The 23,408-nt window shown below is 46.5% G+C and overlaps 1 protein-coding gene across 2 annotated transcripts in view; it reads left to right on the top strand.

The window, feature by feature from the left end:
- SAMD14 (sterile alpha motif domain containing 14) overlaps positions 1–18,192 on the top strand; it is a 32,278-nt gene extending 14,086 nt beyond the window's left edge. The window contains exons 3-10 of one of the 2 annotated variants that reach the window (XM_063138243.1): positions 3,035–3,171; positions 6,563–6,872; positions 9,595–9,682; positions 10,228–10,302; positions 11,839–11,998; positions 15,778–15,897; positions 16,497–16,652; positions 17,448–18,192. In XM_063138243.1, the coding sequence (XP_062994313.1) occupies positions 3,035–3,171; positions 6,563–6,872; positions 9,595–9,682; positions 10,228–10,302; positions 11,839–11,998; positions 15,778–15,897; positions 16,497–16,652; positions 17,448–17,609 (1,208 nt within the window). In that variant the 3' untranslated portion in view covers positions 17,610–18,192. Of the gene's footprint in view, positions 1–3,013; positions 3,172–6,562; positions 6,873–9,594; positions 9,683–10,227; positions 10,303–11,838; positions 11,999–15,777; positions 15,898–16,496; positions 16,653–17,447 lie in introns of both variants that reach the window. The other variant, XM_063138242.1, reaches the window with a different exon arrangement.
- Positions 18,193–23,408: the final 5,216 nt, after the last annotated feature.

Genomic DNA, 23,408 nt, shown 5'->3' with positions numbered 1-23,408 from the left:
CAGCTGCAACCCTATGCACACTTCCCTGGGAGTAAGTCCCATTGACCTCAATAGGATTTATTCCTGAGTAGACATATAGAACATTGTGCCATATAGCATCTATATTAAGAGCATAGAAAAGCATGCGTATGAGAGGGGTGCATTTGAGTCGCAGCCGGGGTCTGATTGTATCTGACTTGTAGAAGTCAGTTATTTGACAGTCAATTTGCAGTGGATGGGAACAGCAGACAATATCAGACATGCAGTAATAAAACATTTGACAGTATCTGATAGGTGATTTGCAGCAGGATTAGTAAATGTTATGTTATCTACATTCGTTCATTTAATCCATCAAATATCGAGATGTCAAGATTTTCACTCCAGAATTCAGATATTAAATATTTCTTGCATCATTTAGAAAAGTGGTGGGAGATGGTGGATGAATGAATTTTCACAAATCCCAACGCCCTCCTGAAAGTATTTGCTTTGTTCTTTATTTAGAACATTCGTTTCCCACCTCTCCATGCACTTGAGGAGGCTTGCAATAAAAAATAAAATTACAAGCCACACAGCCGAAAACACGGGCTCTACAAATAAAACATTCTATAATGTTTTATGGAGAGACAGTGTAGTGTAATGTCGGAATGGGACCTGGGTTCAGATCTCCATTCGGCCAAAAAGCACAATGGGTGACTTTGGGCCAGTCACTGACTCCACAAAATTGTGCCCAAAGCGGCTCACCATAACAAATGAACTACAAAAAATACAATTTACAAGGTATCAAACAGCAATAAATACAACAATATTCAAAAACTACAATAATCATAGTGTCGGCAGATAAATACACACACTATAATAAAATTAGTTAGTTTAGTTAAGTTTATTTGTACTATAATAAATAGTACAAATAAACTTAACTAAACCTCACTAAGCAGAAGGAAAAATAAAGCACAGTACAAAAATATTAACACATATAAGTAAGTCTCCGTTCCACACGAGGGTTCTCCACAATTAGTCTACAAATACAGGTTGGCTGTCAATGTCCATTGCTAATGTCAGGTAAGTCAGGTGGGACGTGGAGGGCACTTTGCTGCCGCCTCCCTCAAATATGGAGCTGGTCCTGAGAATTCTCCTCACCCACCCATACCTTTGGATGTTAAAATCAAACGACCTCCTACTCTATATGTGAAAATGAGTTGAAAAGGGTTCTGCCTTTCGCCCAGCTCCTGACATTATATCTCTCACCCTGCCCTTGCCCATCCACATATTAGCGTGGACAACTGAGGCAGGAAGCACACATAAATGTCACGCAGGGCCTCAGGGAAGCCTCCACGCATTGTGGTCTCCACACAACGGCCTCTCTGCCTTAGACAGCCACGGTAACATATGGAGAACGGGGTGGGAGGAGTCATGCAACGTGGGGCTAAAAGTAGGGTGACCATATTTTGGAAACCAAAAAAGAGGACACCCCAACATGGCCTCCCCCAAAGGGGGTGTGTGCCCACCTCAAAATGGCTGTGGTAAAATGCTCCTTTTCCCCTTTCCCAGCCCAATAATCCCTCCATCATTTCCAGCAGACACTATGTTTTTAATACTAAGTACCCTCAGCCGTCCTAACCTTTCTATGGCCTAAAAGCAAAACAAAGAGTCTTGTGGCACCTTAAAGGCTAATACATTTATTGCAGAATAATCTTCATGGCCGCTGTTAGTGAGGTGCAAGGAAATGATGCGCCTTCTGGTGGCCCAGGAAAAGTACGCTTTCCTGCAAATAGGCCCCAATTGGAGTGGAGGAGGGGAAAGTGTGTCATTCCCCCCTCCCCACTTCTCCAATCAGGGCCTTTTCTACAATGTCCAGGAATGACATGCTTTCCCCTATAAGGCCCTGATTGGAGCAGTGGGGGTGGGATGACGAGCCTCCGGAAAGCATGTCATCCCCCCGGTCACACTAATTGTGGCCTTAAAGGGGAAAGCGTGTCATTCCCAGACATTATAGAAAATTACAGAAAATCCCCCGCTAAACACCCAGGATACTACAAAACCCTGGGGAAATCCGGGGAAATTCTGACAGTTGGTCACCCTAGCGAAAAGTGCAACCCTGCAGCCTCCTTCAATACACTATGTATGAATGAGGAGACATGGGTACCCCCACACCATGTCTATGATTGGCCCACAGAGATGTGGCCCATGTGAACAAGGAAACATAGTTAACTCTCGTACACAAGCAGCTTGTGTGGATGCAGTAACGACACAGTACAGGGGCTCATGCTAGGGGGGTAATATTTTCTAAGGCCGTTTCTACACCTGCCTTTTCCCTCAGGATCATCCCTGTGCGTCCAAATGACACACAGGGGATCTCGGGAGCAGGCAGGGACGATCCCCCCCATTTTCCTGGGATAATCCTTAGGTGTAGAAAGGGCCCAGGACGCTGCTGACCTTGAGGAAGGGCGGGAGTGGAAAGACATTGATGGTGGCGTGGAGAAAATTGCCACCCATGCCAAACAGGAGTTGGGAACCTCTTTCAGCCTAAGGGCCAAATTTAATTTTGAGAAGTTCTCAGGGGCCACATTCCACTAGTGGGTGGGGCCTTAGTCAAAATGGAATGGGGGGGAATAAAATACTAGCATTTTGTTGTTTTGTCATGGGAGGCCATATCCAATCTGTGATCATATATTTGAAAGAATGATGCTGAATGACGGCGTGTTCCTCTTTTCTCTGAACACTTTTTCTGTGTCTCTTTCCCTCCTAACCCTTCATTCCACTACCCCTTCTCTGCGTCCCTACTCTGGGGGTTGATTTGAATGATTAATCTTCCCCTCTTCCCACCTTTCCTTTGTGTTGCATCTATCACTGTGTGCCCCTCCTTACACCTCTTGCCACACTGCCCTCCATACTGCTTTCTGTGTTTATATGTTTCTTCTCTTTATGCCACCATTCTCTCTCTTTCCCTTTCCCACACACTTTCCTGCCTATCACCCCTCTGCCCCCTGTCCCACCCACCACTGCCACCCTTCCCATTTCTCTCTTTCACTCCCAGATTTTAATGATGTGATTCCAGAGACCCAGAGGCTGGACAGCAGCTTGCAGAAGGCCCGAGCTCAGCTCTCAGCCAAGGGCAGGCGGCAGCGTCCTTCCAGGTCCCGTTTGAGAGACAGCGGCAGCTCCACGGAAGGCGATGATATCCTGGAGAAGAAGGTCAGTACCTCTGTGTGTGTGTGTGTGTGTGTGTGTGTGTGTGTGTGTGTGTGAGAGAGAGAGAGAGAGAGAGAGAGAGAGAGAGAGAGAGAGAGAGAGAGAGAGAGACTAGCAATCAATTTAGCCTCCTACTCCTTTAAAAAGGTACATCAAGAAGTTGCAGGCAGGGTCCTTGCTTCTGGAGTCTTTTGGTTGTGCCTGTCAAGATGGCAGTGGAACTAGGCTTAGATCAGGCAATCCACAAAGTGCCTTACACTGGCCAACGATAGAAGAAGAGGGACAACTCAAAGTGGGCATTATGTTCTTTGATTAATTTGATTTCGATTGACACTGGCAACCTGACTGATCGTTGGATGCTGGGTCATGTACGCATGGGATGACCAAGGTAAAGGGCAATCAGCGCTTCTGTTTATTTTAGGAAGGCGAGTGTTGGCAAGAAGGGGCTAACCCTTTCCTGCCAGGCAATGTTGTGTCTCTAAAAGGGGAAGTTAGATGGGGCATGACTGAAACGGTGGCACCAAATTGAGACTGCAGCTACAGCCACTATGTGGAAAGCTAACGACAGAGTTCACACAACACGTTAACCCATGATGGTTTATTTTCCAGAAAACCCCATGATGGGTTAGTGTATTGGGATGTTTCTCTACCCTCCACCCCCATGGTGGGTTATTTCTCAGTAAGGGTTATTTTACTTATGGTGGATTAGCACATTGTCGGTTGTGCCAGCATGGGTTACGGAGATTGCCTACAGAGCTACTCGGCAAGAGCAGCCCAAAACACTGCCGTCACTCTGCTCCTCTCAAGCAATCTCTATTCCTGCCGCAAAGGAAGCTGGGATATCTGCCCGGCTGGGCGGGAGGACTACAGGAGGAGGAGGGACGAGAGTTGTATGAAATAAACTACTCTGTTTAGCTTGCTTGCCTGATCCTCTGACAAGAGCACAGTAGGTTGTTTTACATAACCACCTACACAGCATAGCTTGCCATTCACTATGGGTTAACGTGATGTGTGAACCCAGCCAAAACATCCATCAGCTCAGGTTGAGGGTTCTGGACAGTCCTCTTCACCACTGAGCTGAGTAGGGATGTGCATAGAAGCAAAACTTGAGCTCATCGGAGTTCTCCAGATTCCACCTCAAAACCTGTTCTGTCTTGTGTCCATATCACATTGAGGTCATTTCTCTTTTTTTGTATGGAAATTCACGTGTATTTTCTGCTTCCCCCCCCCCCCCCCAAATGTGCACTTCAGTTGTGGATGACTTTGGAATGTATGCATTCTTCTCCCATTGATTAGTGTATTTGTGTGTATTTTTTTCAGAAGTATGTATTTCTTTCATGCACATTTCATGCATGCATGCTGTTGAATGCATTTTTGGTCCATGAATCATAGTGCAAACTCAGAAATGTACAGATTTTGACCACAGATTGCATTTGAGTCCAGGAGGTTCTAAATGGGTGAATCCTGATCAAAACCAAACTGAAACGAATTCCTTATACATCCCTAGAGCTGAGCTTCTTTGTTACTGGGCTGGATCCGACAACACTTCTCCTTCTGCTGAACCATAGAATATGTGAAACAGACAATCCTTCTTCCCAGATTTGATACAACGTGTGGAGGGGAGCGAGTGCACGCAGTTTCTCCTCACCCACTAGCACAGTGGCTCCATCTGTACACATGAAGACAGATTGTCCAAATGCCATCTACGCATGTACAATTCAGTGCTCACAGGCAAAAAACACACTGTTGATTTCTGGAGTTCATTAGGAAGTCAGCCACACATTTATTTTTTACCTACAGATGTACAATTGAATTGTAGGTGGCATCTGTACATCTCGACATGTACAGGTGAGGCTGATGAAGAGCTGCAGTGTTCACCCCCTGTACATACTGGGCCAAGTTGGGGCAGAAGTACCATCCAGTCCAGTTCACTGTTTCACATACTCCCTGTTTTACCAGAAACTTTAAAAAATGGTTCTGAGATTGAACCTTCATGTGGGCTTATAGTTAGAGCTAATCTAGAGTTGCTATTCATATATAAAATCAAAAGTAGCTTCTGTGATTTCCTCCATTTACTAATCTGGAGATGTCCCTTGAAAAGGTGGCTATAACCAAATAATCAAAAAACAGACTAAGAAGATAGATTTCAAATGTTGAGATTAAACTATGTTTGAAATCTTAATCCAGTTTGATCTTTTGGATGCCATAATCTGGTTTTATTTAGAACTAAAAAAACCCCAATGCTTTCTAACATTTTGTCATCCACATCTGGAGTAGAACATACTAGAAACTGTACCGCACAGTTCTGTACATATCTACTCAGAAGTAATTGCATTGAGTTCAATGGGTTTACTTCCAGGTTAATGGGTATAGAATTAAAGCCTATTTTTTCTCAGTTGGATCAGACTTAAGCTAGACCCAAAGAAATCAGTGGAACATACATTAATCATGACTAATTTAAGTCTCATTGATTGTATGGATCTACTCTAAAAATGAATGTCTGGATCCAACCATCTGTCTCCGTATCCATTGATCTGTACAGTTCTCCCAATATCTGTAGGAGCATCAGCATTATCCAGATTAATTTAGCACTTAGTGCATGCTAGGCCCTGTACATGAAAAAACCCTGCCAAAAACAAATTCAAATGCAGAAATCAGCACGTGAAGTGTTTCATGGCATTGAGCAGAACATGAACTGCAAATGGGTGCAGATGAAACTTCTGCTACAGAGAAAGCTGCAGGGGCTGATTCGAAATCTGGCAACTCTACTATCTACATCATTTCTATGATGAGGGACTAGAGCTCAGTGGTAGAACACCCTGAATTGCTTGCAGAAGATCCCAGATTCAACCCCCGGCAGCTCCAATTGAAAGGATCAGGTGGAAAGCTAGCGATCCTTGCAGAGCAAAGAGCTCCAGGTGACTTATGTAAGCAAGAAAAGTTTGGACCGATGAAAACCTGCTTTCCACCAAAACGGACCAAGTTTCAATTTCTGTCATCTCCAGTTTAAACAAAAGATCAGGTAGCAGGTGAGGGGAAAGATTCTACCCCTGGGGAACCTCTAGCAGTCAGAAAAGACAATATAGGGTTCTAAGTGGGCCAATAGTCTGACCTGGCATGAAATAGCTTCATAGGTTCCTATCTCTTCTGCCACTTTGCCCATTGATGGCTTGCTAGGTGTTAGCTATCTTTATTACAACTCAAATGGCATCTAATTACCGAACCATTGAGAACGGTCAAGCGTGCCATGAGCCAACATCCTCCAAGGATGGCCAGACGGCTTATTGCTGCTTGAAAGGGCCCCCCAGGCCCACTGGCTGTTCGCGTGTGGGCTTATGCCAAGATGCCCCTGGCAATTGGGCCCTAGCAACCTGCTCTCTGCTTCCCCCCACAGGCGGGCGATAGCTGCGGAAGCCCACTCCATCGCCTGAGGTCCCCTCTTCACGGCTCGCTCCAGGCCTCCTCGCCCCTCTCCAGCTCCTCGCCCTTTGGTCGCACGGTAGAGTTCTCCTTCGACGCCTCGACTGTCCGGAGGTCCCTGGAGCAGGAGGAGCAGCCATCGTCCCCTCTCATTCGTTACCGGCCCCTGACCAACACCTCTTCTCAGGAGGCCTTAGGGGGCACCCCCACCAGCTCCTCGCCCAAGTCCTGCCCCAGCTCGGACAGCTCGCCTATCTATGCACGCAGAGAGAGGCACAGTGAAGGTAAGCGCTGAGCTCCTGAGTGTTTGGGGTCTAGGGAAGCGCAGAGCAGGGAGAGCTGCCTATACAGTTGTCCTGTGAGCTGCAGGACCTGCCTATCGCTCTTCTAAAGTTGACTTGATGCAAAGGAGGTTTGAGGACTCCCGGGCTTTTATGTGTTCCGTAGTGACAGTACTTGCCCTTGCAACCCAGCGATGTGAGGATGCAAACCTGTTGAAATCCCCTCTCCTACGCCACTGTTAGAAGACAGGTGCTCTTCTCTGCAGGTAGTCACCCCTTGCTCTACCTGACGTGGTCATAGACTGTGTCGGTATAGCTTCATTCACAACCCCCACCCCCTTGTGGACCCTGTACACTATTTTGCAGTTGGCTTTTGCCTCGAACAGTTTCACCCGGTGGCCGAACCTGCCATGCCATTCTATGCATCATCAGTGCAAGAACGTCCCAACGCAAATAGCACCTTCAAAGGAAAGGTTTTCATAAGGACCACAGCAGGGGAGGGAAGGGTTGTTTTAAAGCTCTATTGTTTTAAAACTGTTAATTGTCTTTTACATCTCTGGTAGGTTTTATTTTGGTTTGTACTTTTTCATCTTTTACATTTTATATTGTGTTTTATGATGTATTTTGCAGTTTTAATTGTTGTGAACCACCCAGAGAACTTCAGCTATTGAGTGGTATAGAAATGCAATTGATAATTCCCCAGTCCCCACCTGCTGTGATCCTGGTAATTATCAGGATTCCACCCACCCAGGAGCCAGTATAGTATAGTGGCTAGAGTAATGGACTGGGAGACCTGGGTTCTAGTCACCACTCCTGGCCTACCTCACCAGGTTGTTGTGAGGAGGATCATGTACACTTCCTTAGGCTCCTAGAAGAAAAGGTGGGCTATAAATGTAACAAATAAAATAAATAAATAAATAAATAAACATCCACATTTTTTTTAAAAAAAACAACTATGCACATTAAATGCAAAGATGGATTTTACATTTCATTTAGTCTGGCCCTAGTTAAAGTTCCCCCAAGAATCCCCCCCCACTAGGAAATTCTACCACATACTGGCATTTTGTGTAGTGTGTGTGTTTAAGTGTGTTTTCCTTTTGGTGTAGCCCATCTGATAGTTTTCTTGGGTTTATACTGGATGCCATTTTTTTTCTCCCTCAGAAATGGATTTTAGCATATAGGAACTACTGTCTTTGCTGCTACATTTTCTTGCTGCTACCATCAGAGAGCTACATTAAAATCCTGGCTTTATCCATTGATTTCTACAGGCATCAATAATCTTGGCCCCAAGGGAGGAGGAAAAAAGTCTAAAAGACCTGGATGATTGTACTGCATGTCTATGGATTTATATTGGTGGTTCCAGGAATAGGGCTAATTGGAGCACTAGAGTTTGGCCGGAAATGCTAGAATGGTACCTTAGAGCAGTAGAGTTCAGCCGTGAGTCCTAAAGCAAACAGGTCCTACACTTTGTTCCAGCCTTTCTCAACCTGGGGCGCTCCAGATGTGTTGGACTACAACTCCCAGAATGCCCCAACCTGGCTGGGGCATTCTGGGAGATGCAGTCCAACGCATCTGGAGCTCCCCAGGTTGAGGAAGGCTGCGTTATTCCGACTTTATCACATACACATAGCTGCCTTTTGTGGTCCTGCCTGCTACAGCCGATCATTTTCCTATATGAATTTTATTTGCTGCACCAGGGCAAATTCCTGACTGGATATAGCTGAGTCATTTCAGAAAGATCCTGTTAGATCTTAAATAAAATAGACATATGTCACAGAAGCAAAATGCCTTTGCTTCTAAATATTTTCACCTTCTCTGTGCTTCTTCATGAGACTGAGGGCATGTCTACACCAGGGTAGGTGGAGGATCTCGCGATATGCTGATCGTGAGATCCTCCCCCTCAGTCCACATGCGGCACACGATGTTCTGGGAGGAAGGAGGACATTGGGCCCGCCATATTTTTTTAAAAAAGAAAAGGACCTGAAGCGCACCTGCGCTCCAGCGCAAAGGTAAGTGGTTGGGTTTTTTTAAAAAACGCCCCTCCCCCGGTCCCACCCCCCATGGGCACAGAACACTTGAAGAGCTCCGTGCCCTGTGCCTGGTCCCCGGCTCCTCACATTTACTTGCAAGGATCTGGGACGAAATCAGGACGGCCGCCCACATGTCCCATGGTCTCAGGACGATTCCGAGACAGCGGGAAAAATCGGGCTAAAAGCCATCCCGGTAATTCCGGGGAAATGGAGGGATCATCCCTCTCTGCTCCCGGGATCCCCTGTGCGTCATGCGGATGCACAGGGATGATCCCGGGGTGATCCCTGGGATAAGGCATCATCTAGACCAACAACCTGGGGCACTCCAGATGTGTTGGACTGCATCTCCCAGAATGCCCCAGCCAGGCTGGGGCATTCTGGGAGATGCAGTCCAACACATCTGGAGCGCCCCAGGTTGAGGAAGGCTGGTCTAGACACACCCTGAATTTCATGCAGGGCTTAATTTCAGAACCTGTTTTCAATGCCAGAGCACATCTGCAAAACATGAGAAGCAGTAGTCAAAAACGGAGCGCCCCCGAGTATGTGCAGAATGCCTTTCCTTTACACAGCCAGCCCCCACTCCTCTGGGATAGGACGGAAGACTTTCAATGCCTGCCAGTTCCATTGTGGATCTTGCTTTTGCACAAGCAAATAAAATAGCAGCTTTTTCTCTCCGCCCCTGTTTCCCCTTCCAGACGACAGCCGGGACACAAGCCCACCAGAGCTTGCAAGCCCCACTATTGGGCTTGACAAGAAAACCAGGAGGAAGTTCCTTGATTTAGGGTGAGTCCTTTTAAGTTGCATATTGTAAGAAGAGTCATAGATGGTGTGGATCATTTCATTTCATCTCCCTGGGTTTCCGGGTATTTCTACATGAGGCTTTTATCCTGAACTTTTACCAAGGCTTCTGCTTCTGGATTCTTTGCGGGATTAAGATTGGCTCCTTTACACTTGCTTTTTTCCAGGGGTTTTCTTTCTCTGCAGATTTATATATTTCATTATACAACCACTAGATGGCAGTGTGGCATAGCAGAATTACACAATTACAGGAGACTCTCATTCCGATATTTCTAAATAATACCAGACTGTCCTTGTTAGCAGGAAAAATGTGATAATGTTTGCAAAGCATGGGAGAGACCCTAGACGATGACAACGTCATGTAAAGGACACACAAACTACTGTGAGTGAGCAATCTTGAAAACACAATAAAAGCCTCATGTAGAAAGGCTCTCCTTCCATGGCCATCTCTGTTCATGTGCCTTCTACTTTTCTCAGAACCGCATCTAATTCTCCTGTGTGTTCCTAATTATCTCACTCCTTGTCCATAGGGTCACTCTTAGAAGAGCATCTTCTGGAAAAAGCAGGAAAGAGAAAGGGGGCAATCGGCTCTCAATGGGCAATAGGTAAGCAATTAGAATTACCCAAGGCTCTTCCCAATTAATTTCTTGTTAGACCCTGAAAATTATTTCAATCACACACACACACACACAGAGGTGCATCAGGAACTTCCACCAAGAAAGTAATGGAGATTTATGCTGATAAGATGCCCCTAGGGATGACTCAGCAGATGGGGTTTGTTCATGCTCAAGATCTGGTTCCGATAGGAATGTTTGATATGAATAAACTGGATGTTTTGTGCATCACGCCCCACTGCACTATCTTGTTTTAAGACAGTAAGCTGCCTTATACCAGGGCAGAGACTATTCGCTCGTGTAGTCTACTACTGTGAGTAGTAGTGGCTCTCCAGGGTCTTGAGTGGAAGGCTTTCACCTCATCTGCTCTCTGATCCTTTCAAACAAAAAAGCAACGTTACTAGAATTGCCAGGGATTGAACTTGGGGCTTCCTGCATGCAGACATGTGCTGTACCACTAAGCTATGGTCCAAGCATGACTTGCTTATTTGAGCCAAATGGCTCTAAGTCTAAGCTACTTTCTGTAGCTCGCCTGCTGTTTGCAACACTTGGCACATGAAGATCTGGATTATGTGAGGTGGTGGCTAGGGTGGAGTTAGGGAGCACAGCTTGCCTTTCCAGCAAGATGTTGGCCCAGCTGACCTGCTGGCGACATCCACTTCTGCGGTCCTGTACCATCTGATCATTATACTCTGGCTGTAGGACATTTTCCTGTCTAAACATGCGTAAGATTGCCCTGGTTGACAGGCTGACTTTCCCCATGCTTGCGACTTCCCCCATGATTCTGATGTCCTAGAAGCCTCCTCATGCAAGCTTAATCTCTGAAGCTACGCATGTTTAGTCCAGAGATACAACCAGATTTGGCACAGGTAGCTCAAGATCAAACCACAGTAGGACAGACAGACAACTCTGTATGTTCTGGAGGCTTCTGCGACATGGAAGTCTTTGTTACACCAGCTCAGGCTTCTGCACCAGCATGGCATGATAACATCAGGTCTATTGATCTGCAGAAGTCTCTGGAAGCTCCCAAATGGGGTATCTGGTAGCATTTCAGACAGCTTTTGGAATGGAGCTGGAAAGTCTGACAGGCTTTTTAAAATGAAATTAGCATAATCAGGCAGGCCTTATTAGCAATAGAAGTGGGTGCTCACGTACGTCTAGTCAGTGCTGGCTCCAGGATTTGGGGTGGGTGGGGTTGTTCTCAAACACAGCACCCTCAGTGGGACAACCAATTGAGAATTCTCTTAAACTCCATCTGATCTCTCGGACTACTCTGTGTAAAGTGGAAATGGCAGCAGTGTTAGGGCAGTGAGCCCTCTGCTGTCTTGGGGCCCTGGCAAATGCCCAACCATGTCACCCCTGGACCCTGTGTCTCAGCCTTACCACGACTTACTTGCTTGGAAGTCTGAGGGAAGAGAAGGATACACATGAAACTAATCTGGCCATTATTTCATCTCTGGGTCTCCTGCCCCCCATTATCAGCTTACTAACACCCTTCCCTTGTTGTTCTCTGTCACCCTCCTGCAGGGAGCTGATGGAGGGCTCCAGCCGTTCCTCCGTCTCACCCTTCATGCCTTTCTCCTGGTTCACAGACAGCGGGAAAGGCTCCGCTTCCTCAGGCAGTACGGCCTCCCCCACCTCTTCCCCTAAGAACGAGGCCTTCAGCCGCAAGAAGTCTGCCTCACAGGTTACAAATCCATCTGTTGGGGGAAAGGGCGGATGTGCCATAGTGCATTGGTAGTGTTCATGCGATGGGACTGAGAGCGTTTTGTACTAGGCGATGGGAACTGAGAGGGAGGAAGAAGAGCAGGGGGGGATGTGTTCTAGGTTTCTACCCCCCAAGGATAATAAACTTCAGTTATTACTATTTTTATAAAAAGTGGGACGTACTAGTGGTTTGCAGACTTGATTGCTCCATGCTTTGGGGTTGAAAGAGGCCTAGCTTTAAGATCGGAGCTGCAGACTATGAGGGTGTGCCCACATGTCCATAATGCCCACAGTGAGGCTGCTATGGAAGCACACTCACAGCACTTGCAAGACGCGGGCCATCTTCTGGCCCAGATTTTGCTCGGGGGAACCCGTGCTTCCCAGTTTTGAGCAGAAGCTGGATTTGCAGGGTACTCATTGGCCAGCCTCTGTGTCAGTCATCAGAGTGGTTTCCAAAGGCTAGAGAGACAGTGGGGGGGGGGGAGAGTGAATTAAGTGCTAATGAAGCAGATACCCATTCTGGGAGGGAATCCAAAAGCAAAGCAGACAACTGGAAGCTTAGGGAGTGGCTAAGTTTTCAATCCAGAGGTTGTACACGAGTCAATACAAAGCTGTGTGTACATTTGGGGGCGGGGGTGGGAGCAGAGTATGCCCTATAGTAGGGTGACCAACTGTCAGGATTTCCCCGGATTTGTCCTGGTTTTTGTTCTTTCCATGGTGTCAGGGGGGATTTTCTATAATTTTCAATAATGTCCTGGAATGACACACCTTCCCCTTTAAGGCTGCCATTAGCATGGCAGGAGGGAGTGACATGCTTTCTTGAGGCACATCATTCCCCCACCCCAAGCTCCAGTTGAGGTCTTAAAGGGGAAAGTGGGTCATTCGTGGACGTTATAGAAAAGGCCCCAATTGGAGTGGATGGTGGTGGTGCAGAATGAAATCCTTTCCCCTCCTCCACTCCAGTCGGGTTCTTTAAGGTGGCGGGGGAATAACGTACTTTCTGCAGGACTCAGAAAGCTGCTTCCCCACACACACACTAGGTGTCCTCTTTTTTGGTTTCCAAAATATGGTCACCCTACCCTATAGCAACCCCCTCCAAAACCTGCACCAATTCTCAAGTCTGTCTGTATGCAGCCAGCTACACCTTCGTTGTGATCATGTTTCCTTACTTTATTTCCTAAATTTCAGAACATGAGAACTGTGCTGAATCAAACCAAAGGCCTATCTAGTCCAGCATTGTCCCCTGAATGGCCAATCAGATGCCACTGGGAAGCCCACAAGCAAGACCTGAGGGCAATAGGGCCTCCCCACAACTGGGGTTCAGATGCCTGCTTCCTCTGATCCTGGAGGAAGCATATAGCCATACTGACTAGTAGCCATCGATAGCCTTATTCTTTCTATCTATCTATCTATCTATCTATCTATCTATCTATCTATCTATCTATCTATCTATCTATCTATCTATCTATCTATCACATTTCTATAACACCCAATAGCTGAAGCTCTCTGGGCGGTTCACAAAAATTAAAACCATAGTAAGACAACCAACAGGTTAAAAGCACAAATACAAAATACAATATAAAAAGCACAACCAGAATAAAAACCACACAGCAAAATTGATATAAAATTAAAATACAGAGTTAAAACAGTAAAATTTAAATTTAAGTTAAAATTAAGTGTTAAAATACTGAGTGAATAAAAAGGTCTTCAGCTGGCGACGAAAGCAGTACAGTGTAGGCGCCAGGCGGACCTCTCTAGGGAGCTCGTTCCACAACCGGGGTGCCACAGCGGAGAAAGCCCTCCTCCTAGTAGCCACCTGCCTCACTTCCTAGTAGCCTTATTCTCCGGGAATGGGTCCAGACAATCCCCTTTTAAACCCATCCACGTTGGCAGCTATCATGACATCTTGCAGTAATGAATTCCAGTGTTTGACTGTGCGTTGTGTGAAGAAGTACTGCCTTCTGTCTATCCTGAATCTCCCAGCCTTCAGCTTCATGAGATGACCCCAGGTTCTAATATTATGGGGGAAACGTCTTCCTATCCACTTCCTTCAGACTGTGCACAATTCTGTACACTTCTATCATGTCTTCCCATTCTCACCCTTTTTCTTAACAGTCCTGGCCATTGTAATCTTTCCTCATAGGAGAGTTGCTCCAGGAACTCATCATCACTGCAAACAAATTGCCCCAAACCCGAGTTTTCTAAATCAAAAGGATGCTAAACAACGCAGCTCTCTGCCTTTTGCATCCTGGCAGTGAATAGCTCAGATCAAAGATCTTGCAAGCAGGTTGTGCCAGGTTTTAGGTTCCAACTTTTTGACCATTTTTCTTACTTAATTCTGAACAGTTTTTCAATGGCAGCTTTGCTATTAAGCTAAGCCAGTGATGCCCAGGCTTAACTTTACTGAGCACAGCAAATGGGAACTTGCAAGAAATTGCAGTTAGAGGAGGAGGCAGGGAAGGAAGGAAATATTCTTTTCCTTACCCCTTCGTTTCTCTAACACTTCCTCTGAGAAATATGTACTCACCTTCATCATATCCAAATACATTTGCGTGTTCACTCAAAGGGCCAAGCTAGATGATGCACAAAATGTGTGATTGTATCGAATCTATTCTTTTAAATGAGCAGCCTTTGAGTGGGGCCAACCAGGATTGGGACTGTGGCAATCTGTGTGGTATTTTAACCCTTTTCTCCTGTAGTTTGGTCCTGATGAGAATTCTTCCCCCCACCCCACAAAGCCTTAGGGAGGTGATTTTCATTGGAACTGCAACACAGGATGAAAGACGTGACCATTCTCCATCTGTTACAGGCTTGATTATCCTACCTGTGCAGCTGCTTCCATATACATGCATAGAGAGACAGACACTTTTTTGTGAACCGCCCAGAGAGCTTCGGCTATTGGGCGGTATAGAAGTATAATAAATAAATAAATAAATAAATAAATAAATAAATAAATAAATGAAATGCACATTTCACAGGATCACCTAGTTTGGCCATCCCGTCACAGGCATACACACCAAATGCTTAAACCTTTGCCCGCTACGCCACACTCTTTCATACACATGTAGGATTGGATCCAGATTTCAGCTGGATCTACTGCTCTGGCAGGAGTGGCGTTCCCCACCACCTCCTTCTCATGGCAGCCCCTCCAGCCCCCTGAAAATGCTATGCAGAGAGTCAGGAGCCCCTGCTGGATGGGGTGAGCTATGGTGTGTGGGGAGGGGGATCCCCCAAATCAGATGCATGGATCTAGTGCGAGCGGAGCCTTTCCGCCTGCAGAAGGCAGATTCTGGACCCAACCCATCATCATGTACATGTGTGTGTGCGGACTCTTTTCTCTCAAACACACAGAAATTGGGGAGAAGGAAAATCCCCTTTCTTGCTTCACTACCCCCTTAGCCTTAACCACCCATTGCATCTGGCTTCCAGTGGGTCGGATGTGTGCAGGAAGGTGCCCTTTAGAGGTCACCAGCCAGGTTTCTTCTAGGACGCCTGGGTGGTGCCAGTTTAAGGGCATTTCTCCCTGCCTGCGTCAGCAAAGCCACAGAGGAGGAGGGCTGCCAATTTGTAGAGTGTGGAGGCAATATGGATTTGTGTCTGCTGATTTCTGCAGGTCAAACCCCCGATAAAGGGACAGGAGCAAACCAGCCTGGCTTTGTTTGTGTTTTGCCTGGCCTCTTGGTAATTCTCATTCCAGCTTCTCATTGAAAAACCCAGTCACTCTTGTTAACCCATCCCCATCTCCCCCTTCTCGGACAGGAATCCACCCTGAGTGATGACTCCACCCCTCCCAGCAGCAGTCCCAAGACCCTGAGTACGGCCCCGCCTGAGCCCAAGTGCTCCTACCCCTACCACACACTGTCCCAGTCATCTGATGAGGTAAGTCCCCTGCCAAGCAGTGAGCTGCTACATCTGTGTATCCAGGCCCAGCTCTGTATCTTTTTTTTAAAAAAGTTAACCCATTACACTTAATGAGGACTAGAAACTTCTTTTATATAGAATTTCTTTTGGGCACTGATGCGACTTCTGTTTTCAAGGTTTAGTTCGAGCCGAGGCTCACCAGGGAATGAATAATGAGGTGCTCTAATGAGTGATTACAGCCGACTCTTATATATCTGGTTTAAGCTAACCTAATGTCAAGGCATATTATACCTGAAGTCATCAATTGGATAGCAGAACTATTTTAAAAGTTTGACTCCCTTGCTATATAATTGAGTAAGAATAGGAGTCAACCCGGCCACAGTAGTATGGATAAACAATAACAGGCACTAAAAATAAGTTAGGAGGTGCTTTTAACTTGCAAATTGATCCAATATGTGGGACAGATACAAAGTTCCATAAAGACCCCTAAAAATCACAAGTTGCATCAGTGATAGGGTCCAGATTTTAGCAATGATGTTTAGGCTTTGGAGAACCCAAGAGCAGTCTGTTGAGCTTTTTCTTTCTTTCTTTTTTCATCCCCGTAATCATCTCTGAAGTTCCTGGATGAGCCTCTAAGTGCAGCTTCAACGTGGAGCATTGAGAAAGTGGGCCAGTGGCTAGAGAGCTTGAACCTGGAACAGTACATGGCAGAGTTTGCCGCTCAGGAGGTGGACGGCCACCAATTGCTGCTCCTTGATGGGACTAAGCTAAAGGTACCCGCAGTGTGGGGTTTCCACCCAATTCCGCCCCCCTCCTTTGAAAAGTGGCAATTGGTGGGATATCGGGTGTCACTGTGTTCCTGTTTCGGGAGACTGCGGGTTCTTAACTGGGGCCTTAGGCAGCCGGAGAGCTGCACATTCATATTATTTTTGCTTCTAATGGAAGTTTGGCTCTCTGAAGTGACAGGCATCTGTCTCGTAGAGAAGAGTCAATATGTAAATAGAGAATGTAAAACTTAGGGAATTGCGAGAATGTGCTTCATCCAATTCTTCGTAAGCTAAAAAGGATCCCAAGTTGAAAGAAATCATCAGGATAGCATGCGGAGAATTCAGTCATTTTTTAAAGGCAAGGGGTTCTAGGAATATAGGAAGCAGCCTTATATCAGGCCAGACTATTTGCCCATCCAGCCCAGTACTGAGAGCAGATGGGGAGCCTTTACAGCATCTGCTACACAACAATTTTAGTTGGAGTTACCAGGAATTGAACCTGGGACCTTCTCTCATGCAGAGCTATAGTCCAGCCAAAATGGAGAGCAAAAGTTCCGTACGGAATTTCCAACCGTAGCAAAGAACTGATAGTCAACAGCAGGACCACCCACCCACCCTTCACTGTGTAAGCGGTATCTTACTGATCACCAGACTATGATTCAGGGAGGCCCCCTGCAATAAAGAAAGCCGTGGTTACTCGCCCCACCCCACGGCTGGGTGTCTGTCTCTTTTAGGGATATAAGTTTGTGAATGTTGGATGTTCCTAATTGTACTGCTCTGTTCCTCTTCCACCCCAACCAGGCACTTGGCGTCAGCAACTCCCACGACCGGTCTCTTCTAAAGAGGAAGCTGAAGGAGCTGAACGCAGCAGTTGACAAGGAGAGGAAAGCTCAGGAAAAGGTGGAGAAGCAGAAGGGAAAGCAGAAGAAGAAAGAGCGGGAACAGGAACAGAGGAAGAGTTAGGCGAGGGGGGCGGAATGGGGATGACCATTTCCCAGTGCACGTGGCTTACACCTTTCCCCTTTTCACCCATGGAGCATCTCTAGGGTGGGGGGGATGGACTATCTGCAACCAGGAACGGGGGGGACAAGAAGCAGGCAGCGTCCTGCTGAAGGTTACAGCTTTGGGTGGGGTATATGGCGAGGGAAAACATGCTACGGGGACCAGGCGTGATGAAGGTGGCAGCAGTAGTTAAACACCACCGAAAATGGCTGGATACACCACAAGGACAGAGAGGGAAAGGTCTCTGCAAATGGTGCCCCTCTCCCCCCCCCCCCCCGCAGTGCCTGGACTGCCTGCTGTGCTGTGGGGCAGGTGGTGGCAATGTTGTACACTCAACCCCTGCCCTGTGGAAACCTTAACACCTCACTTCCATGTTGAATCTACCCCTGTACATGATGCTGTTCCTCCTGGAGGCCTAGATGTGTTCACGCTCTGTGCCAATTAGGTGTCCTATCACACCGTCTTGTTCCTGCAAGCCACTGGGGGACCACAGCTGCCTCACAAGACACAAACCAGATACAGAAACCACAGATACACACATACACACACCGTCTCCCAAAATACAGCAGGATGATGAAGAGTGCACGGCAGTACCCTGTACGCACCCATCCAGCCACCTCCCTCCCAAATGGGTTCTGCATCGGGTGTAATCGGGTCTAGTCCCTCTACACCTACCTATAGGTCTGCGTTGGGGGGCAGATAGGTTGCCCACAGCAAAGAACAGAAAACTGGCAGCCACAAATATCTGGTGATACATGACGAGAAACCACAATGGAATAAAAGCAGTTTTAAACTGTTTGCGTGGTACATTTTTAATTTTTTTTTTGCATTGAGGAGAAGTTGCTATGGTGCTTGACAGAACTCAAGGAGGGGCTTTTCTCACTGTTCTTCCTAGGAGCCTCATTCTGGTGGATTAAAGAGCATGCCACATCTTTGATCTTTTTTTTCAGGACTGTCTTCTGTGGAAGTGATGAGAAGGCATGGCCAAATACTAAAATAAGAAACTCTCTTTTTCCTCCCTCCAACACACGCATACATTTTTGAGGGGGAATTGGAGGGCAAGGGGGAGAGGAAATAAGAAATATTTTCCCTCACCGTGAAGGAAAGGGCAGCTCACCCAACTGAAACAGAAGTAAAAAAAAAAATCTTAAGTATAGAGAGTAGAACTGAACTCCTTCCTCGTAGTCATTTCTAATGTCTCTGGTGTAAGCCTGTCTTTACAAAGTATATTCACCACCTCACATTCTGTTGTGTCTCAGTCAAAACCAGATATGTGTATGTTTGCTAAAGCTTGCATGGGGGTGGTGGGGTGAAGGGGAGGATAGGAGCAGAACTAACCCCCTGCCCCTGCTTTCATATTTTCCTACCCGTGTTGGGGAGGGGGCTTTCAAGCAGAAGCGCAGAGAAAGCAAAGTGAGGGAGTGGCAGCTTTCATTCCCTTCCCCGCTTGCCTTCCATTTACTGGTGGAAGTAGACTCATCCCCACACCCATGTTGCAGCCAAACTGCCAAGCACATGATTATCAAACAGGCAGATGTCTGGCTTGACCCTAAGGGACCACTCAAGAGCTTTCTCAAAGTTCTCTGGCTGGTGGAGGGAAAGTGGTGAGCACACATACACACACAATACACCACTTCCCCAGCCTCAAGCTCATATTCTTGCCAAATCATTCTCTCTCACCACGAGTATTAGTTCTCAGGGCCGGCCCTACTACTGGACAGAGGGAGGCAGGTGCCTCAGGCAGCAGATGCTAGGGAGAGGGAGGTGGAGCAGAGAGTGGTGACGAGACGCTGGAGGACAGCTGCGTGTCACAAGCAGGCCTGTGCCTCCTAAGTTAGCCTAGTGCCCTCAGATGTGGTAGAGCAGCTGTTCTCAACCTGTGGGTCACGACCCCTTTGGGGGTCGAACGACCCTTTCACAGGGGTCGCCTAAGACCATCGGAAAACACATATTTCCGATGGTCATTTATTTGTAATTAGAAATAAATATTTCACAATATATAATGACATATTGTTTTTGTGATTAATCACTATGCTTTAATTATATTCAATTTGTAACAATGAAAATACATCCTGCATATCAGATATTTACATTACGATTCATAACAGTAGCAAAATTACAGTTATGAAGTAGCAACGAAAATAATTTTATGGTTGGGGGTCACCACAACATGAGGAACTGTATTAAAGGGTCGCGGCATTAGGAAGGTTGAGAACCACTGTGGTAGAGGATGTTGGCCTACTGCCAGAGGTGAATAAAGATTCAAGGGCAAGTCCAGTCTGCTTTCGTACATGGAATGAGAGGGGAAGCCATTTTGTCCTTCACCTCAGGCAACAAAATGTTTTGGCCCAGCCCTGCATTTCATTTTTACCCAGGTGACAATTGCAGCATTCAAGTTTTCAGTGGCCTGGGCTCCAACCATCTGCCGGTTATCAGTAGGACTTTTTACCTAGGCCTTCTTCAGAGCTTTCAACATTCACCAGCAGAAGTGGTTCTCCTACAAATACAACCTGGCCAAATAAAGTTAGCGAGCAGGCATCTTCTGTCAAGGTTGCCCTGCTCAGCCCTTGAGAGGCCTTACATACTTTTAAGACTTGGTCAACCGCAAAGAGAAAATCCCACCATCTGTGGCTCCTCGTGTCATTGTATCACTGGAATAAGAAAAGTAGTGCTCAGTGGAAAATTCCTCCTCCTCCATCCACTTTTTTTAACGGTACAAAGGCACAATCCTGCCAAAGTTAATGATGAATACCAGCCAATACACACTGCATAGGAACATGCTGTGTCAATGGGTTTAAAAAACAAAAGTCAATTCAGGATGTTGCAATGGAGAGTAGAAAAAGGACCTTCAGCTCCCCCACTCTGCACGGCCTTTCTCCAAACCCAGTTTCAATGCCTGCAGGTAACCTCAGACCCTCATAACCTCAGTTATAGTATTCCAAGTGTGGAGAGATTCTACCTCAAAAACAAGCGAATGTTGATATTGCTGGGCAGTTTGAAATTTCAGGGGTCAGTGGCAAGTGTCAGAAAATTCAAGTACTTATTAAATCTCAAGGCACAATGTTCAGAAGTGACAGCACTGCTACCAAAGTAAGGCCTGATCTACACATACATTACGTGGCGTTTTGTAGAGTGGACTACAGCACATCAGGCAGTTTAGGATCCTGAGATTAGATAGAGAGATCCTCTGTGTAAAATATCCTGGAAATAGAAAAATAGCACAACAAGGATCAGGCTAGGCTAGAATCTTTCTTCTGACAGGGTTGGCCCATGACATTTCGCTGCCTGAGACAGAATCACAAAGGGCAGCCCCACCCCAAGTCAAGGTTGGCCTACTTATTTGGGCACCTGAGATGGAAGTCCACAAGCACCATTCTAAGAGTAAAAATACAACAAGAAAATAACTGATGGTTTGCTGCCCTTTCAGGACACCCAAAATCAGCTGCCTGTGGCCCCTGCCTGATAGGAAGGCTTGTCCTGCTTCAGGGATACTTTTTTCTTTCTTTTCAACTTGCAAGGAGTATTTTATTAGGACGGCACATTTTTAAAAAGCAAGCCGGGCGTGGCCCAATCCCTCAGGACGCATCCACTTAAACTTCTGCCTCGTTCTGTTGTATGTGTAAGTCACCCAGGCCTAACCTTGCAGGCCTGAAGGTGCTGACCAAATCGCTTTTCTGCATTATAGTGCTGACAAAAAACAAATGCGGTTTACCTATGAGAATACAGAGGGCCCAAGAAAATGCATTTTGAATGACTGCCCTAAACCCCTCCTACGTGATCTCACTTCAGCTTCCTTCTCTGGGGCCTTTCCACTCAGTTTTCCAACCCACGCTCTCTCTGCCATCCTGCACTGTTGTTTTGTATTGACTTTCCATCAACTACACACAGATCTTTCTGTCTTGAGGCCTTTTCTACGGCTTCTTCCTATCGCAAAAAGACTTTTCACTTCCTTTACTGCCAATGGTGCATGCTGGAAGCAGAGGGACAACTGCTAACAAGCACACACACACACCCTTCCTTACCTCTGCCCTGCAACTACACCAGTTCTATGGAGAGCCACACAACCTGAAGAAGCAGCCACCTTCGTGAGAACCCTGCAGCCACGTCTTTTGGCCATGCTGCTCTCAATGAGGCAAGAGGGCATGTGGTTGTTCCAGAGAGCCATGCCATCTGCTCTCTTGCTGCAGCAAATGCCACAGTGAGAGAATAAGCTGGTGGGACTCTTTAGAGCAGCCTTCCTCAACCTGGGGCGCTCCAGATGTGTTGGACTACAACTCCCAGAATGCCCCAGGCTGGGGCATTCTGGGAGATGCAGTCCAACACATCTGGAGCACCCCAGGTTATTATTATTATTTATTTATATAGCACCATCAATGTACATGGTGCTGTACAGAGTAAAACAGTAAATAGCAAGACCCTGCCGCATAGGCTTACATTCTTACATTCTGCTTTAGAGCAACTGCTGGAGGTGGAGGGACCTTCCTGGTGAGGGTGGAACAATTTGCTGGTCCTCTGCCTGATGTGGCCGCCTCACTTTGCTTCATGAATGGGCCAGCCCTCATGCACCTGTATATACATGGCACTATAAGTGTGCATTTCCTTAGACCTGTCTTGTTCCTTCTGTTAATATAAGTACCATTGCCTCTTCAAAAAAATAATTCTCTTGGCCAACATGAGGACTAGAAACCAAGTTTTGAAAAGAAAACTGCCAATACTGCAAACAATATCCTATGACACTTTGCGTCTCTGTTGAACTAGATCCACAAAGGGGCTTAGCAAAAGCTCTTGTTTCCACATTGGTCTTCTTGGCAGTAAACCCACAGTAAGGACAGGTTGCTGCCCACACAACAAGGCATGAAATCCAGCCTGGTTTATTTTTAGAACTGGAAATGTCAGAACCACACTAGGAGTTCCATATAAAATATTTTAATGCATGGGATTTTACAAAGGCTGATACCTCTCTGTGACACCCACACATGTACACATGGGCTGCTGTGAGTGACAAGCATTGAAAAGAGAAAGACATTGAACATCATAACTGATAAGTGCCTTTTAGGTTATAGGATTTTACCCACGCAGGCTGTTCCAGCTTAAATCTATTGTATTTAGGGGAGAATTTTGACTACCTATTTTACAGAAGTGCCACTACAAGGTGAACTCATGCTTTATGGTTACCCATTCTTGTACAGTGAAAGATCCACAACCATGTGAGCTTCCTCTGCTGAACGATTGGGGAGGGGGTGGGGAGAAATTCCATACATACGACAGCAGGAGCTTGATATCACTTTGAAAGATGGCTCCTGTGGAGAACAGGAACCAAAAGCTGCTGGACACGGGGGAAAGGCTCCGATCGAAGCAGACGCACAAAGCACAACCGCTACTCGCAGCCAATACGAGCCCGCCTTGGCACTGGTGCAGCGCTTCCCTCTGAGCACAGTGTCTCAGATACCTGCCTTGCAGAGCCTACGTCAGACTCAGAAAAAGCACAGAAAGGGAGGCGGCCCTTCCAAGGGCATTCTCAGAGTCCCGAAACCTTGCATCAACTTGTGCGTGCTACAGGAAAATGTCCCAGAGCTGGGTGCTCTTGCTACAGAATATGACCTTGCTACAGGGGAAAAAAAAGAAAAGAAATGGAAGCAAGGGAAACAATACCTAGCAGTTTGCATTGGCACTGTGCTGATTCGACATATTCCTGTGGGTGTCCCTCCTTACGGAAGGGTTTGCTTGTGGCCAGGTATCCCTTGGCACTATTAACGTACT

This window comes from Elgaria multicarinata, chromosome 11, assembly GCF_023053635.1.
Source record: "Elgaria multicarinata webbii isolate HBS135686 ecotype San Diego chromosome 11, rElgMul1.1.pri, whole genome shotgun sequence".
Lineage (NCBI taxonomy): Eukaryota > Metazoa > Chordata > Lepidosauria > Squamata > Anguidae > Elgaria > Elgaria multicarinata.
The sequence above is the reverse complement of the archived record's forward strand: the minus strand, read 5'-3'. Positions and strand labels throughout refer to the sequence as shown.